The sequence below is a fragment of the Phocoena sinus genome, chromosome 9 (genome assembly GCF_008692025.1).
Source record: "Phocoena sinus isolate mPhoSin1 chromosome 9, mPhoSin1.pri, whole genome shotgun sequence".
Classification (NCBI taxonomy): Eukaryota; Metazoa; Chordata; class Mammalia; order Artiodactyla; family Phocoenidae; genus Phocoena; species Phocoena sinus.
This window is the reverse complement of record NC_045771.1, coordinates 8,275,826-8,290,743: the sequence shown is the minus strand read 5'-3', so window position 1 is coordinate 8,290,743 and position 14,918 is coordinate 8,275,826. Positions and strand designations below refer to the sequence as shown.

The following is a 14,918-nucleotide window of genomic DNA, read 5'->3' as shown; positions in this document are numbered from 1 at the left end:
TTATATGGTCTGAGAATCGTGTCTGTATATTGTGAAGTTATTGCTGGTGTCCTGGTCTAGGAATGACTTCCAAGCACATTTCCACTGCGCATTTTCATCCCTACACTTTCATTTGTATATGAATATTCTTTTTTTCTTAGCAATAGCCTCCAAATTATATTATCTTCAAGTCCCAGAAAAGCTGGACCTGCCTCTGAGGATAATGACACCTACCTCATGCCATTGTTATGAGATTAATACTGAGGTTTTCCCCACTTTCCTTCTTTCCCCTCTTTCACCTTCTTTTTCTTCCTTTCTAAAATCATATAATAATAACGAAGGACCTGAGGATTAACTAATCCAGGACTTTTTAAGTGTTTCTCCCAAAACATTTCCCCCCCTCAAATAAAATCATCAACAAAACCGTGATACATAAAATAGACTGGTAATTGACAGGACTTTTTCGAAGTTTAAACCTTCACTGTTTGGGAAGTAGCCCCAAAGATGTTTTACTATATAGAAGTAATGAGGTATTACCAATCCTTGAAAAATATAAGTTCTTATTCTTCCACTCTTAAGGAAATAAATGCCTTGAAGAACCAATCATATTGATCACAGACTGAACTTCTGTTGGAAGAATGTGACTTGGCTTTTGATGGTTATTCTTCATACAGACTTTTCCTTTTGAGAGAGCTGGGCATGGGTGAGAGAAAGTCACAAACCGAACTGAAGAGAAAGGAGGGGTTTGTGTGGGGAATAGAACGTGTACTCAGCAGCAGTCGGTCTCTTTTGGCTCCTGGCCCCAAAGGAGGGACAGCACCAGTCAAGGAGAGGACTGGATAAAAGCACCTTCTGAAAGGAGCCTCTCCCCCAGTAACCACAGCAGATATTAAATCTGCTTATTTACTTGTGGATGAACTCACAAGTAAAGGCAGAAGTGACAAAATTTTTCAGTGGAAAGTAAATAAGTGTATACTTAATACACACCACAATGCTGTAAGAATTCACTAATGTATCTGGAAATACTGGACAATGAGATATTCTCTATAAAAATATTTTCCAGAGAACTTAACTATTCAGTGAGCTTTTATGGACTGACTCAGGTGTGCCAGGCACTGTGCTGCCAGATGGGAATAGACAAAAGGATGACATGGCTCTTATGTGCATTAAGATAAATCTTATCCGAAAACGTATAACAGGTTTTTCTGCCTTCTTAAATGAGGAAACAAACAACCTATAGCTTTCTCCTAATGGCCCAGGTCTATCATTATCATGGTCAACTAAATACTTGGCGAGATAATGCATATTTTTACAGCTTTTTTCCTCTGCTATATGTAGGATCAGTTAAACTCACAATAAAGGCCACAGAAGCTTCTGTTGCAGTGTGAATACTTTCATGAAGCAGTTTCAATGTGCCTAGACTAGTGACAGATAGTTCAAGATTCTGGAATATTTAAAAAACATTGCTTCCCTGCTTCTCAGCTGTGTGCAGGAAAGCTGACATTACTGACCACTAGATCTCTACTGAAGTGGCTTATTTTGAAGTTAGTGACTCCATCATTCATTTCAGAGATGTCTTTGACAGGACCTCAAGCAACAGGAAGTTTTGTAGGTCACACTTAATCATAATAATAGTCTGATGCTTTTGAGGCCTGTCCCGTTATAAAACAAGCCTGCATGTATATAATCCTCACATCTCAAAAGCAATTGGAGAAAGACACTGTCAGAGAAGTCCTTTATTCTAAATCTAAAGTTAATGCTAATGTCCCTTGCTGTTTCAGTTTTACCAAGACAGTCATGACTTTTATCCATTGATGGATGTTCTCTGTTGTCTAAGGGATTATCTGTATTTAAATCTTATTTTAACTTGGAGAGAAGAACTCTAACACCACCAATGTTTTAATCACTACACCAGTGCTTAAATAATGAACTAGGTGTAATAATAGATGCTTAGAAAAGATATCCAGGTTATTCTGGCCTTTTGAAATATGAACCATAAACTATTAAGATCATAGAGTGCTTGGCCAAAATGAAACTTGACTATCATCCCATCAAAATCTTCCTTCCTTAAATGAGAAAATTCATACACCTAAAAGTTCAGTCATAAACAGTCCAAGCCATATGGACAGTAAATTACAGAACCAAAACTCAAAATAAGAATTCTATGTAAAGCAATTATACTCCAATAAAGATGGTAAAAAAAAAAAAAAAAAAGATTTCTGACTTTTAATCTAGACACCTTCCCTCTGTATTATTCTTCCTTACTGCCTTTAATTTGTAGGGGTGCATTTCATTTGTTTTTGATTTGGGTTATATAATACTGTAGACACAACCCTTTCTGCTGTGGGGACAGCTTATCTATTTCATTTTCAAGTTTTAATGCTCATATTGTTTAATGGTTTACTTTTCCATAAAATTCAAATGACTTTATTAGGCATTTAAAAATCAGTCATATTGACTCATTCATTAAGTTGGACAGACTATAGTAAAACATTTTTTATAGTAAAACATTTTTTAAGCTGTAAAATAGTATAAAATATAGTTATCCTTTTATTATTTGAATTACCAGGACAGCTTTACTCAAAATGACTGAAGTTTGCAAAGGGATTAGCAGTTTCTAATCAGAGCCAGATTTGATCTTTTGTTAAAGTTTTGTTTATCTAAAAACAATTGCAGAATTTCCTCACTGCATTTTTCTTTTTTAAGCACACATGCACACACTGATAGACATAAGAAAAGTCTACTCTTCCTTTCAAGAGACTCTTCCTCAGTGAAACACACCTCCTCACTTTTCTCCAAGCTGTTCAGCAGAATTTAAGAGCAGGGACTCTGTGGCCAGAATCCCTGTGTTGGAATTCTGGCTCGGCCTTTTTCTAGGTGAACAAACTTGGACAAGCTAACTAATCTTTCTGTGCAGATGGCAGAGGCAGAGCACCGAGGACAAGCCCTCAGAAAATAGCTCCCTCTATAGACCAGGAGAAGAAAAATGACAGTGCAGGACCCAGGAAAGGCGTGGTCAGAGGGACACGAGCAGGCAGACGAGTGTAAGAGCACAGAAACTTAGAGAAGAATGAGTCTCCATGAGGGCACGGCCAACAGTGACTGAGTCTACTTAAATCACAGAGCACGAGGATTTAGTAAAGTCAGTGTGGACATCGGTGGCATTTTTGAAAGTGAGGTAGAAGTGATACCTTCAGATTTGAGGGTGTGAAGGTGTACGTGGTGAAGAAGCAGGAGTTCTCCTATAAACAGGACTAGAGGACAACATGCGCATTTTCTTTTTATTTTCTTTCCCATTACCCAAGATAGAGAAGACAGATTAGATAGTGCAGATTATCACACATAGAAGATGGAACCAATGGAAAAAAGAGAAAAGGAAAATCAAGAAAACAGCCATCTTAAATTACCTAAGGACTCCATGGACTAGCGTGGCTTCGGGAAGGAGCGGGAAAGAAGGGTCCCCTCTCCTCTTCCTGCCAAACTCCTGCTCATCCTTTACGACTCGGCTTCAAGTGACTTCACAAATGAAGCCTTCCAACTGCCCTAAAGCAAGTTATCCAATCCCTTATCTAAAGTGTCTGAGTATTTTGTTCATATATTTTTTATAACAGAAAATTATACACCATTTGTCTCTCAACATGTCTGCCCCATATATTGGATAACAAATTTCTCAGAGCCAGGATCTAAGGTTCACTCATTTTTCCAAACTTGTAGTACAAGGCATAGCACTAGATCTAGTACTATATTAGTAGCTATTTAAAATAAATTGATGAATTAGCCATAGGAAAGGGAAAAGGACCTGTTTAATTCAGAGTTATATTGAAGGAGGGTGATATAGGTCCTGACACACCTTGAGTCAATGTCCTTAGTCTCATTATTGGGACGCAGTAAAAATGAGAGTGAGAAGGTTAAAATGGGAATAGGGGATTAAGTAGATGAAGCAAGAGACAACAGAGGCAACCTCTATAGGATCTAAGTCAGTCATTAATAGGGTTGCTGCGCTCCAGTGTAGAGAGCTATTAAAATGAGGAAGCATGAGTTTATCCTGTGCCCGCTTGGTTTTAGAGGGGTTTTTCTTCCCTCCTCATTGTCTTCTATAACCTAAAAGTAATAATGAAGAAAATACAAGGAGAGTTTGTCCAGACTGAGTCATGGAATAAATGGACAATTTGATGTTCTGTGAAGTGATAGTCAAAGAAGAACCAGAAAAGATATTGACATCACCAAGGAATAAGGCAGTCATGATGATACAGAGACAAAGAGTTGTAGGAAGTTCTGTAACTAGTATTGCAAAGGTATGGATTGTTGTTTTCTTTAAGGTAGTGCCTTGGAGCCAGTGCAGAGAATGGAGGAATTCGGGAAGGGTCAAACAGAAGGCAGAAATGGATGGATGTGGGTTATAGAGAGAGTAGATTTTATTCTGATTTCCAAAAAATCTTTGAAGGACTTGTCAGGTAAGAAAACTATAAGCTATTGTTTTATTAACAGGAAATCAAAACTTGCTCTTTTTTTTCCCCCCTTCTAAATTATCCCTTTCCCTTGAGACTAGGACAGGGGAAAGAACCCATTAGAGTATGGTAATGAATAACATCTCACACAGAAGTTACATTCGTGGAAAGATCATGGCATAATATCAGCATGCAGAATATCTGTTTTTAAACCTCCGCTCTCTCTAACCACCACTATTTGTGGTGTGTCAATTATGAGACAATAGTTCCTCAGGGAAATAATGCAGTTTACCCAGGGCATTCATTCAAGCTTAAAAAAAAATCCAAAGAGACAGAGAACGTATCAGGTTAATATTCAGGTGTTAATGAGGACTTAGGTATTATAAAGCTTACATCTTGCTAATTAAAAATAATTGAACTGTCCTAGAATTAGGGAGATTTCACAGGGGAAGGTCTCAAGGCCACTGCGCCTCTTTGGATTTCCAGCTTGGCTGTGTACAAACCTCAGTATTACCTTAACAGGAATAATTAGATCCTGGGAAAACTAGTTTCTCCAAACAAATGCACTAGAGCCTAATTGAGATAAGAAAGTCAGTTTCATCGTTTCCAATGAGAAATATCTGTTCCCAAAGGAGAAACTTATTTTTGAAAGACAGATTAAGATCAGAGGTGGCTTTGTGATTAAAGGGATCAGAATAAGGAGGACCCCAGTGACCATTCTGTTCTGAGTACCACCAACCCAAACATGCCCCAGGCCCCTTTCAAGGGCTGAGAACTACTATATTGTGTTTTTTTCCTGCTATATCCATGTTTTCCATTAAAGCACTTCTTTATTGATTCAAGGTTAGAGTGTCAGTAAACCAACCTCGCTTTTTAGCACTTTTGTCACCTGGTTCCTACAGCAAGTTTGTAGTAAGTACTGGGTCATCTCCAATATAAGAGAGCAGGAAAGCGAGGCCATTCATAAATTATCAATACTCAACATGTCATGTTACAGCATTTTTTAGTAAATGAACCATAAAGTTATTTTATGCTTCTTTCCAATTTTATATCAAATCATTGTAAGTGAACTTTTCCCTTTCTGTGCAATCAGGAAAAGACTACGTATGATGTTCCAAAGGTAACCTTTATGTATGTGTTCATTTTTAACTTGGTTCATCCTTAGCCACTTCAAGCAATCCATATGCTCTAGAAGGTGGTAACAGGAGGGATGTATACCACATGCCTAATTGCCTCTCTCAAAGCATGAAACATAGAAAGGGGCTAGGAGAGCCTTCCGCAGCTCAGCAGCATCATGAAGATGTAGAGAGCTGTTGCTTTGTGCCATTCAGAGCACCCAGCATAAGACCTTGCACAGAGTGCACCAAAAGCAGCTATTTTACCAGGAGGATATTCCTTCTTAATAGTGATGTTCAGGAACATGATGGAGAGTCCTCCTCCACGTCACCTCTAGGAAAGCTGGAAGAGCTCAGAGGTGGAGGTGAGGAGAGGTTGGCCCAGTCAGCTGGCAACTGTATGTCTGTATTAGTTTCCTAGAGATACTGTAACAAAGTAACAAACAGGATGACTTAAGGGAAATTTATTGCCTCACGATTTTGAGGCTAGAAATCTGAAGTCAAGGTGTCTGCCTGGTTGGTCCTTCTGTGGGCTGTGAGGGAGAATCTGTTCCATACTTCTCTCCTAGCTTCTGGTAGCCTCAGGCATCCTTTAGTTGTGGTTGGCAGTATCCCTGTTGTTTATATTGTCTTCCTGTTGTAGGTGTCTGTGTCTGTGTCCAAATTTCCCCTTTTTATAAGGATACCAGTCCAGCTGGATTAGGGGCCACCCTAACGAGCTTATCTTAACTTAATCACCTTCGAATACCTTATTTCCAAATAAAGGTTAGAACTTCAGCACCTATTAGGGGGATACATTTCAACCCATAGCAGTGTTCTTCTTGAATCATCAATATTTATGTGAAAATTGAAGCCATGGCACAAATCACAGATATGTGCTTCCCTCTCTTTTCCCAGGGACTTGAATGTTTTAATCATATATGTGTGTATGATTAGCTTCCACGTCCCCTTGCAGTAGTCTCCTAGTTGTTATTAACTTTCCTAACCTATTGTCCACACAGTTGCCAGGAGATACTTCTTAAACACAAAATTGATGATGTTACTACCTTATTTTGCCCTGTGGTTACAGAGTAAATACAGACACCTTAGCATGCTAGTTAAGGCCTTTATTGTCATAAATGGAAGATAATATTATACACTTAGGAGCTGTGAAAACAATTTTTAAAGGGGAAATCTTAATAGAGTTGATAACATAAAATATTGTACATTAAAAGCTATATATTCAAGGTAAGGCAAAAAACAAGGAAGACAAATATGATGGAACACAGGTTTTAGTTCTGATTTTATCACAGCCAACTTAAGTCAATGGAAAAATGCTGATGATAAAGAAATGGGCAAAAGGCGTAACTATATACCTCACAAAACAGTTTTAAAAACTCTCCAATGTATATGTGAAAATAAATTTTCCAATCAAAGAATACAAATCAAACAATAATAAAAGCTATTTTTTGGCCAAGTAAGAAACTATTTTTTTCTTTTTCTTTTGTTTTAAATCAGTCTAACCAGTGCTGGTAGAGATGCATTAACAGGCAAAGTTGTTATTACATTCTCAAGACTCTAAAAATTGACCGTCAGATTTAGAGCTTATTTCGTGGTGGCAGACAGTGAGGGGAGTAACAAGTCCCTGATAACGGCTAATAAAACCTGGCTATTAGGTATCCTGGATTCTGACTATTTACATTAACTTCTCATACCCTTGAAGGAGGTCTAGAAAAGAGGAGAGGGGCCTGGTATTCCAAAAGAATGAAATGCAAACTCCCCAAGTTTACTTCTGGAGCTAGGGAAACAGGAGGTTCTTTTTTTTTTCTTCTTCTTTTTTTTTTGGTTACTTTTTCAGAATGAATACAAGGAGTATAGATGCTTTTTATATTTTTTTTCTTTCTTTCTTTTCTTTTTTTTTTTTTGACCATGAGATATGTGGGATCTTAGTTCCCCAACCAGGGATTGAACACGCACCCTGTGCACTGGATGCTCAGAGTCTTAACCACTGGACCACTAGGGAATTCCCCTATAAATTCCTTTTATAATCAGAAATTACCCCATTAAAAACAATAAAGATAACTCTGTCTCACATATCCTAACAAAAATTCCCTCACTTGTACTTAGCAATCTCTATCCATTTTTATTCTATTTTTTCCTTTCATGGTTCAAACTCCTACAATAGTGTGGTCAACATCCACCCCATTCCACCAACTAGTTCCTTTTCTTATAATGTGGTTTCTACAAATACCACCACCCTGAGATATTTAAAAAGTCACCCAGATCTGCTCACTAAATGTATTACCACTTCCCCTAGCTGATTTCCATTCCATTTTCTGCAACAATTCAAAGTATTGAGAGTTATCCTTTTCCTTGGGGGTAGCTCCTTGTTTTATACTCTGTCCTTGCCCTAAATATTCCTTAAGTGATGCTTTATTTCCCAGCACATTAGGCCTGTTTCACGTCTTTGCTTTTAAACCCTTTGCTTTTCTCTCTGCCAATGAGTTGGCATCTTTTATTAATCAACAGCACTGGGAGTACATTAGGTGCTTAATAATAGTTGTTCTTTAACTAGAGCAATCATATTATTTATATACAGTTGCGATAAGCAGAATAATCCTCTCCCCACCAAACGCGTCTATATCCTAAGCCATGGAACCTGTGAATATATTGCTTTATATGGCAAAAGAGACTATGATTAAGTTAAGGACCTTCTCGTGAAGAGACGATCCCAGATTATCTGGGTGAGCCTGATGCAATCAGAGCTCCTTAAAATACAGAGAGGTGACAAGGCAAGCAGAGAATCAGAGCAGAGCGTGGGAGAGATTCCACCAGCCACACCTGGCTTCAAAGATGAAGAAATAGGAAAATGAGGCAAGGAATACAGGTGGATTCTGGAAGCTGGAAAAGGCAAGAAAGTGGATTTCCCCCTAGAGCTCTCAGAAGGAGCACAGCCCTGCCTACACTTCGAATTTAGCTCAGTGAAACCCACTTCGAACATCTGACCTCTAGAACTGTGAGGTAATAAATTTGTTTCAACCTGCTAAGTATTTGGTTATTTGTTACAGCAGCCCAATAAAACTAATACAATAGTACTTTGTCATTTTCCATTGTACCCAATATGATGTCACACAGACAACATTCAATATTTAATGAAAATTAATAAGGTACTTAGGATTTGTCACTTTCTGGCTTTTTACATGCTATGGAATTCAGTCTGATGTGTTCATTCATAATATTTCTGAATATCTGAGATTTATTTAAGAATATGTAGAATAATACGAGACCTTTTATTTGGCACTAGGAGTTGCAACAGAGAAAAATTACTTTTCCAGTAAATCAGTGGACTTGATGAGTCTGTTTATTTTGCCATCAGCCCAATTGCCTTTCTGTTCTCCAGCAGTCTACTAGAAAAGCTCGATTATTGACAATGGCACAGATCCTTCTCTTTCTTCAGTGGCTGCTGGCTTAGCCTCTTCTGCCCTGTCAACTCCCTGGGGCTTGATATGCACAAATTGTGCAGCCCAGCTAGGACTCCACTGGGTACAGAGTTAACTGGCTGAGGCATGCGGGCTAAATACTTCAGTGAGCTCCTTCTGTGCGTTAAAATTTCCATACGGTCAGTGCTTTTTAGTTTACAAAGCGTGTGATTTCATTTAATCTTCACAGTAACTTGGTGGAGGAGGTATTATTGCCTTCATTTTACAGTTGAGAAAACTGAAAGTTAAGGGGAGTTTACAGGTAGTAAATGACAGAAAGGAGATTTGAACAAAAATCTCTTAATTCCTAATTCAGTTATAAAACGAATGCAATTTTACTATGTACAGCTGTTCTTGCCATTTTACCTCAGTGCCTTTATGCAGACATGTATTTTGCAAGTGTATTTTTAATGATAACATAACTTATGCATGTTATAAAGTAATGTGGAAAACACAGAGAAGTATGAAGTTTTAAATCATCCTTAATCTTACTACTCAAAGATAACCACAGTTACTGTTTGAGTGTATTCCTTTCCAAATATTTTTCTGTGCATTCATCCAAGTATATTTCTTTCGACATGTATTTTTATTTAGAGTTTTGTATCCCATTCCATTTTTATTATTCTGAGTGAAGTGAGGTGGCATTCTAGCCTTGTGTTATTGGATTGGCCAGAAAGTTCATTTGGTTAGTCAGTGTGTTTCTCCATAAAGTTCTTCGTGAAAATGAAAAATGTGTCTTTTATTTTTACTTAGAACAGAACAAAATTTTTGGCCAACCCAGTGTTTACAATTGTACTGTATTGCCTTTCAGTGACCTGTTTTTCCTATTTATACTAAAATATAAATAAAGAATTAGTCCACCCTTCTTGAGTTAACTTTTTTTTTCAAGACTAGAGCCATGCTTCTCAACATGTAGTCAGGACCAGCAGCATCAGCATCACTTGGGAGCTTGTTAGAACTGCAGATTCTCTACTGGGTCAGAGTCTTCGGGGTGAGACCCAGGAATCCCTGTCTTAACAAGCCCTCCAGGTGATTTTTCACACATGATAAAGTTTGGACTAAAGTTTTGGTTTTCCATTTGTGTTGATGAGGCAAAAGCAGCTAATAAACCCGTTATAGGTTAAAGACAAGCAGAATAATTGTCACACTTTGAAGAAAAATAAAGAGCTTCTTGCTTACCCAGATTTCCCTCATCCACATGCTTTCAACTCTACTTTTAATCAATTACTTGGGTTAAAGTCCACAGACCTCTTTAAAATGCTTATATGCAGTAGTTACCTATACTTACTATCATCCAATTGTGCTTTCATTTGCATATACTTCTCCTAGTGAGCCAGCTAATCATTTATCAAAATCAGAACAGGATGAAGGGTAGGCACATTTTAAGTTTCATTCTGACAGCTTTTCTTAAACATCTACCATGCTAGATCAATATAGAGTAGAAAAGAAAAATACGTTTTCTACACCCTGCCCTCACAACAATTCACAGTCTTGTTAGGAAATAAAATTTCCCTATATGGTTTAATTAACAGCGGTCAATCAAGTCCTAAATTGACTAGTATTACAGTATGTGAGACGAGCAGTGTATGCCCTGGACTATACAGAAAGCTGGACATATTTATTAGGGAAGGTCTCCTTAAGAAAGGAGGAATGTCAGTGGTGCCTAAATAATAATTATTATATTAATGATAAACAGTTCACCTATTAACTACTATACCTGTGATACCTATTCCCCAGACAAGGCTGAATGAGATTAGGTATCTTTGTCAATGTTATATAAATAGTACTTTGTGGAGTCAGAATTTAAACTCAGATCTGTTTGACAGGAGCCCTGTTTCTTACCACTTCTGCCTTCCTAGTTAGCTCTGACTGAGAAGTTTTACAGATTGAGAAAGAGCCTGTAGAAAACCACAAGTAGAGGAGGCAACCCCAGAAAGGGTGAGCATGAGTTAAACAAGTTCCTGTGTCAGGTTCGCCTGAGCAGAGAGCAAGGTTGATACTGGAGAGTCGCTAAAACCAAAAGAGATCTGTAAGGATTATGGAAGGTCTTGCATGCTTAGATGGTGATCTGGGATATACAATCAGAGATGTTGAAGAGCCATTACATATTTTTTAAACATAATGAAAGTAATGTTTTAGGATATTGCATAAAAAAGCATAATTGGGTGGGAAGTGAAGAGATATTTGGGTAAAACAATCAATTAATAGGTTGTTGTAAATCAGATACCAGATGGAAGGAAGGTGACTGGGGTGCTGGCAGTGGGGAAAGAGAATGATTATTAAATATTAGAAAACAAGGGTGAAAGTTTTTAATGGTAGATCAGCTGAAGAGACAATTGGAAAACCTAAGAATTTGAACCTGACGTTCTGGGTGATTTTGAACTGTACACAAAAATTGTAATAATCTGAAGAAGGATTGTCAAAAATTAATAAGGCAGTTGGTTTTTTTCAGAGACTGAGTTTAAGTCATTCTTTCTTGCTTCCTAACTACATCCACCCACCTAGTCTCCATGTTCTGTTGATCTATAGGCCTATTGCTGTAGCAATTACAACCAACATGCTCTCATTACTCACTTCTCTAAGAGCTATTGTTTGGCTACAAGGAACTTTCTTTCTAAAACCTACGTCAAATTATGGCATCTTTCTGCTGAAAGTTTAAAAATATTTCTTCTGTGTTTTATTGCATTATTTTATTTGGTATGGCATTCAGAATTAAAGCGACCATAGTTTATTATCCAAATAAGACAACTGGGAGATTGAAGGTGGCATATTAATAATTACACTCAGACAAAAGGTGTATGGGCTGTGCTTAACTTTCTAGCCACATCCTCTTCTGACAGCACTTCTTGTGTGAGCAGTGCACGAGTACTGAGTGAACAGTCCCTACTCCAAAGGTCCCCAGTCTGTGCTGTTCACAGCTGTGCGTGTGTTGCCTAATCTACTGCTCACATCATATGGGCTCGATAACTATTTGCGGAAGGAAGGAAGTGGGAAGCAAGCCTTGAGTAAATCAAAGCGTTTATGAACTGTTTTAGTCTAGTGTGTTGTGTTTGTTGAAATGAAATAGAATTTAAGGTCTAGCACCCTTGGGAAGAGGAAACCGTGGAAAGCCAAAGGGAAGCACAGAAAACATGGGAGAGGAAAGTAGAAAAGGGAAGTCCCAGAATCAGACCTCCTACTTCATAGCTTAGCAAAGGACAGATGCTAGGAGTATTGAATTCAAGGGCACTTTACCAAAAGACTCTGCTTATCAGATAGATAGATTTTTTACCAGAAATAGTTCTTAGTTTTGTAAAGAGGTCTGTCAAATTCATCATATATGTCAACGCAGAGCTATTAAAAAGAAGTTTTCACAATAGTGTTTTAGAAGTTCCAGCTATAAAGGAGGTATGTAAATGTCCATTTTGCACTTCTGAAAACAGGTGCAGTCTCTATGAGAAAAGAAAATGTGTTAGGAGAATGGGAACAAAAAGGAAAATGATGAAAAAGAACCTACAATCTACATAAATGTCATTTTTCTACAAAAACTAGATTTGATGTAATTAAAGCACACCTGTAACAAATAAAATGAAACAGACATATCTTTCCATTTTCCTGAAATAAAGGAAGATTAGAAATCACGTGGTATTTGTGGGAGATTTATACTAAATATGCAAAAAAAAAAGTTCCCCTGTGTGTGTGTGCATGAGAGAGAGAGAGAGAGAGAGAGATTTTCTCTGATCTCTTAGCTGATAGCCCAATAGTGCAGCCAATATTCATGGCCTTTCAGTAAAGTCCCTTACAGTAAGGAGATGATATCTATAAATAAGTATAAATTAAATAGTTTTCAATGATCGTTAGCACCTGTGAAACAAACATTACATTTGTTTAACAATGTATTGATTGTTTTAGACCTTTCCCCAACTAAAGCCATAGCAGGAACTTACTATCTTTGTTTGTTAGGTCAGAACCAATGCTTATAGACTAAAGATCAGATTATGAGTTTAAATGTAGAGAAAAGAGTGCTCTTTCTAACAAGAGGATACTCTCCTAAACAGTGGTTTGATAGCATTTGATCTGTTACTGGGACATTTATCTGGAGAGACATTTTTTGGGTGCTGTGCTCACGTAGGATGTTTCGTTCCAGCCATCTATGAGCCTTCCTGTGAAGCCTACAAACACCTAGGCCAGACATCAAATTACTACTGGATAGATCCTGATGGCAGTGGACCTCTGGGGCCTCTGAAAGTTTACTGCAACATGACAGGTAACTATGCCATATTTATGTTTCATGAAGATTGCTTTTCTGTCTGTTGAAAATAAATAACACCACTGAAGTTTGTTTCTTCTGTGCTGTATTCTTATCATAATGTGTAATAAGCTAAATATTGCTGGCTTTGTTAGGCTAAATGGTGAAATGTATTTCAATGCTAGGTTTTCAAAAAAAGTCTACCTTCTGATTTGAACGGTTAATAATCAGTGTTTAAAAAAATCAGCATATAGAGGAAAAACTAGAAAGTAAAATTGCAAGGTTGAAGTCTACAGAAAGAACTAGCCCATGAAGCATCCTCCACAAGAACCTAGACTGGGGAAGGTTAGTATCACCTCTTAAACCATCCACACTGCCCACGTGAAAGGAAGCTCAGAGGTCACGCCAAACCTTCCTCTGCTTGGTGGTTATACAAGGAGCTGTTCTGGGTACTGAAAGCCCATTCTGGCACTAGCAAAACTTACCTGCCACTTTCATGTAATCTTTCTGGGGAAGAGAGCCTAGTTTTTCTTCACTTCCATATTAAATTTCAGGGCTATGAAATGAGATTGTGGGTTCCCACAGTCCTGTGTAAGATGTACAGATCTGTAAGATAAGAGCACACCTTCCATCAGACACTTGGTAGCATCTTGCCCTCCAAAAGTCTGGAGAAGTGTGTGGGGCGAGCACTGTTTACCAGCTCCAGGAGAGGATCAGCATTTGACATGGACTCCTGAGGCTTATGATGATAAGGGGAATGGTTCTGTGATGCTACTGATGGTGATTGCTGCATGGATGGTCTACCATGTATCGGGTACCACAATAGCTGCTTTATTCAGATAACCTGGGTTTATATTCTGGCTCTGTTAATCACCAGATACATAATCTTGGGCAACTTATTAACTGTATTAATTTCAATAAGCCTCGGTATGTTTTTCTTTGAAATTGATTAATAATAATATCTACCTCATAGCATTATTTTATGAATGAAATAAGGTAATCTACATGTGGTTCTTAGCATATTGTCTGACACATAATAAACTTTCAGAAAATGTTGCCAGGAGTTAGGTATAATTATTTTTTAAAGAAGTTAGAGAGTTAAATAACTCGCTTATATTATTCAGGCAAAATTCAAATTCCAATGTGTTTGAGGCCAATGGTTCTTAAATCCAGCTACGCTTCAGAAACACTTATGGAGTTTTGTCTTCCCATACAAACCTGTTGGCTCCATCTCAGGAGACTGACTCAGTAGGTGTGAAGTGCAAATAGGATTGTGTGCCCAAAACTAAGAGCCCTAAACAGTGCTGTAGACAAGCAGACCCCTGTGGAGAACTCGGCAACATCAGGAAGACAGACATGGCACAAAACGGAAGGGAGAATGATGAGGTGTGGAAGGTGGGTAGAGAAAATGGTAAAGTGAGAGCTACTGTCCCCAAATTTCCCCCCATGTCAAGATTCTAAGCGTGCCCCAGAGAAATAATTCACTTACCAGAAAGCTTGACCTAAGAGTTCATTGATTGTTGGACTTGTCAGTGCACTCAGGTACTTTCTTCTTTGCCTTCATTCTAATCTTACTTCAACTAAAGTAGAATCCATGAGAGCTAGACTTAATCCAAAAGACTCTTGATGTTGATTTCTCAAAACTGTTGTCAGCTATTAACCTTAAGGGAAATCAGGGCATCCTGAATGG

At 37.9% G+C, this 14,918-nt stretch overlaps 1 protein-coding gene across 1 annotated transcript in view; it reads left to right on the top strand.

The window, feature by feature from the left end:
- Nucleotides 1–14,918, top strand: part of CNTNAP2 (contactin associated protein 2) — a 2,098,245-nt gene that overhangs the window by 1,317,865 nt on the left and 765,462 nt on the right. Inside the window, exon 13 of the mRNA XM_032643309.1 lies at nucleotides 13,127–13,246. Coding sequence (XP_032499200.1) covers nucleotides 13,127–13,246 — 120 coding nt within the window. The remainder of the gene's footprint in view (nucleotides 1–13,126; nucleotides 13,247–14,918) is intronic.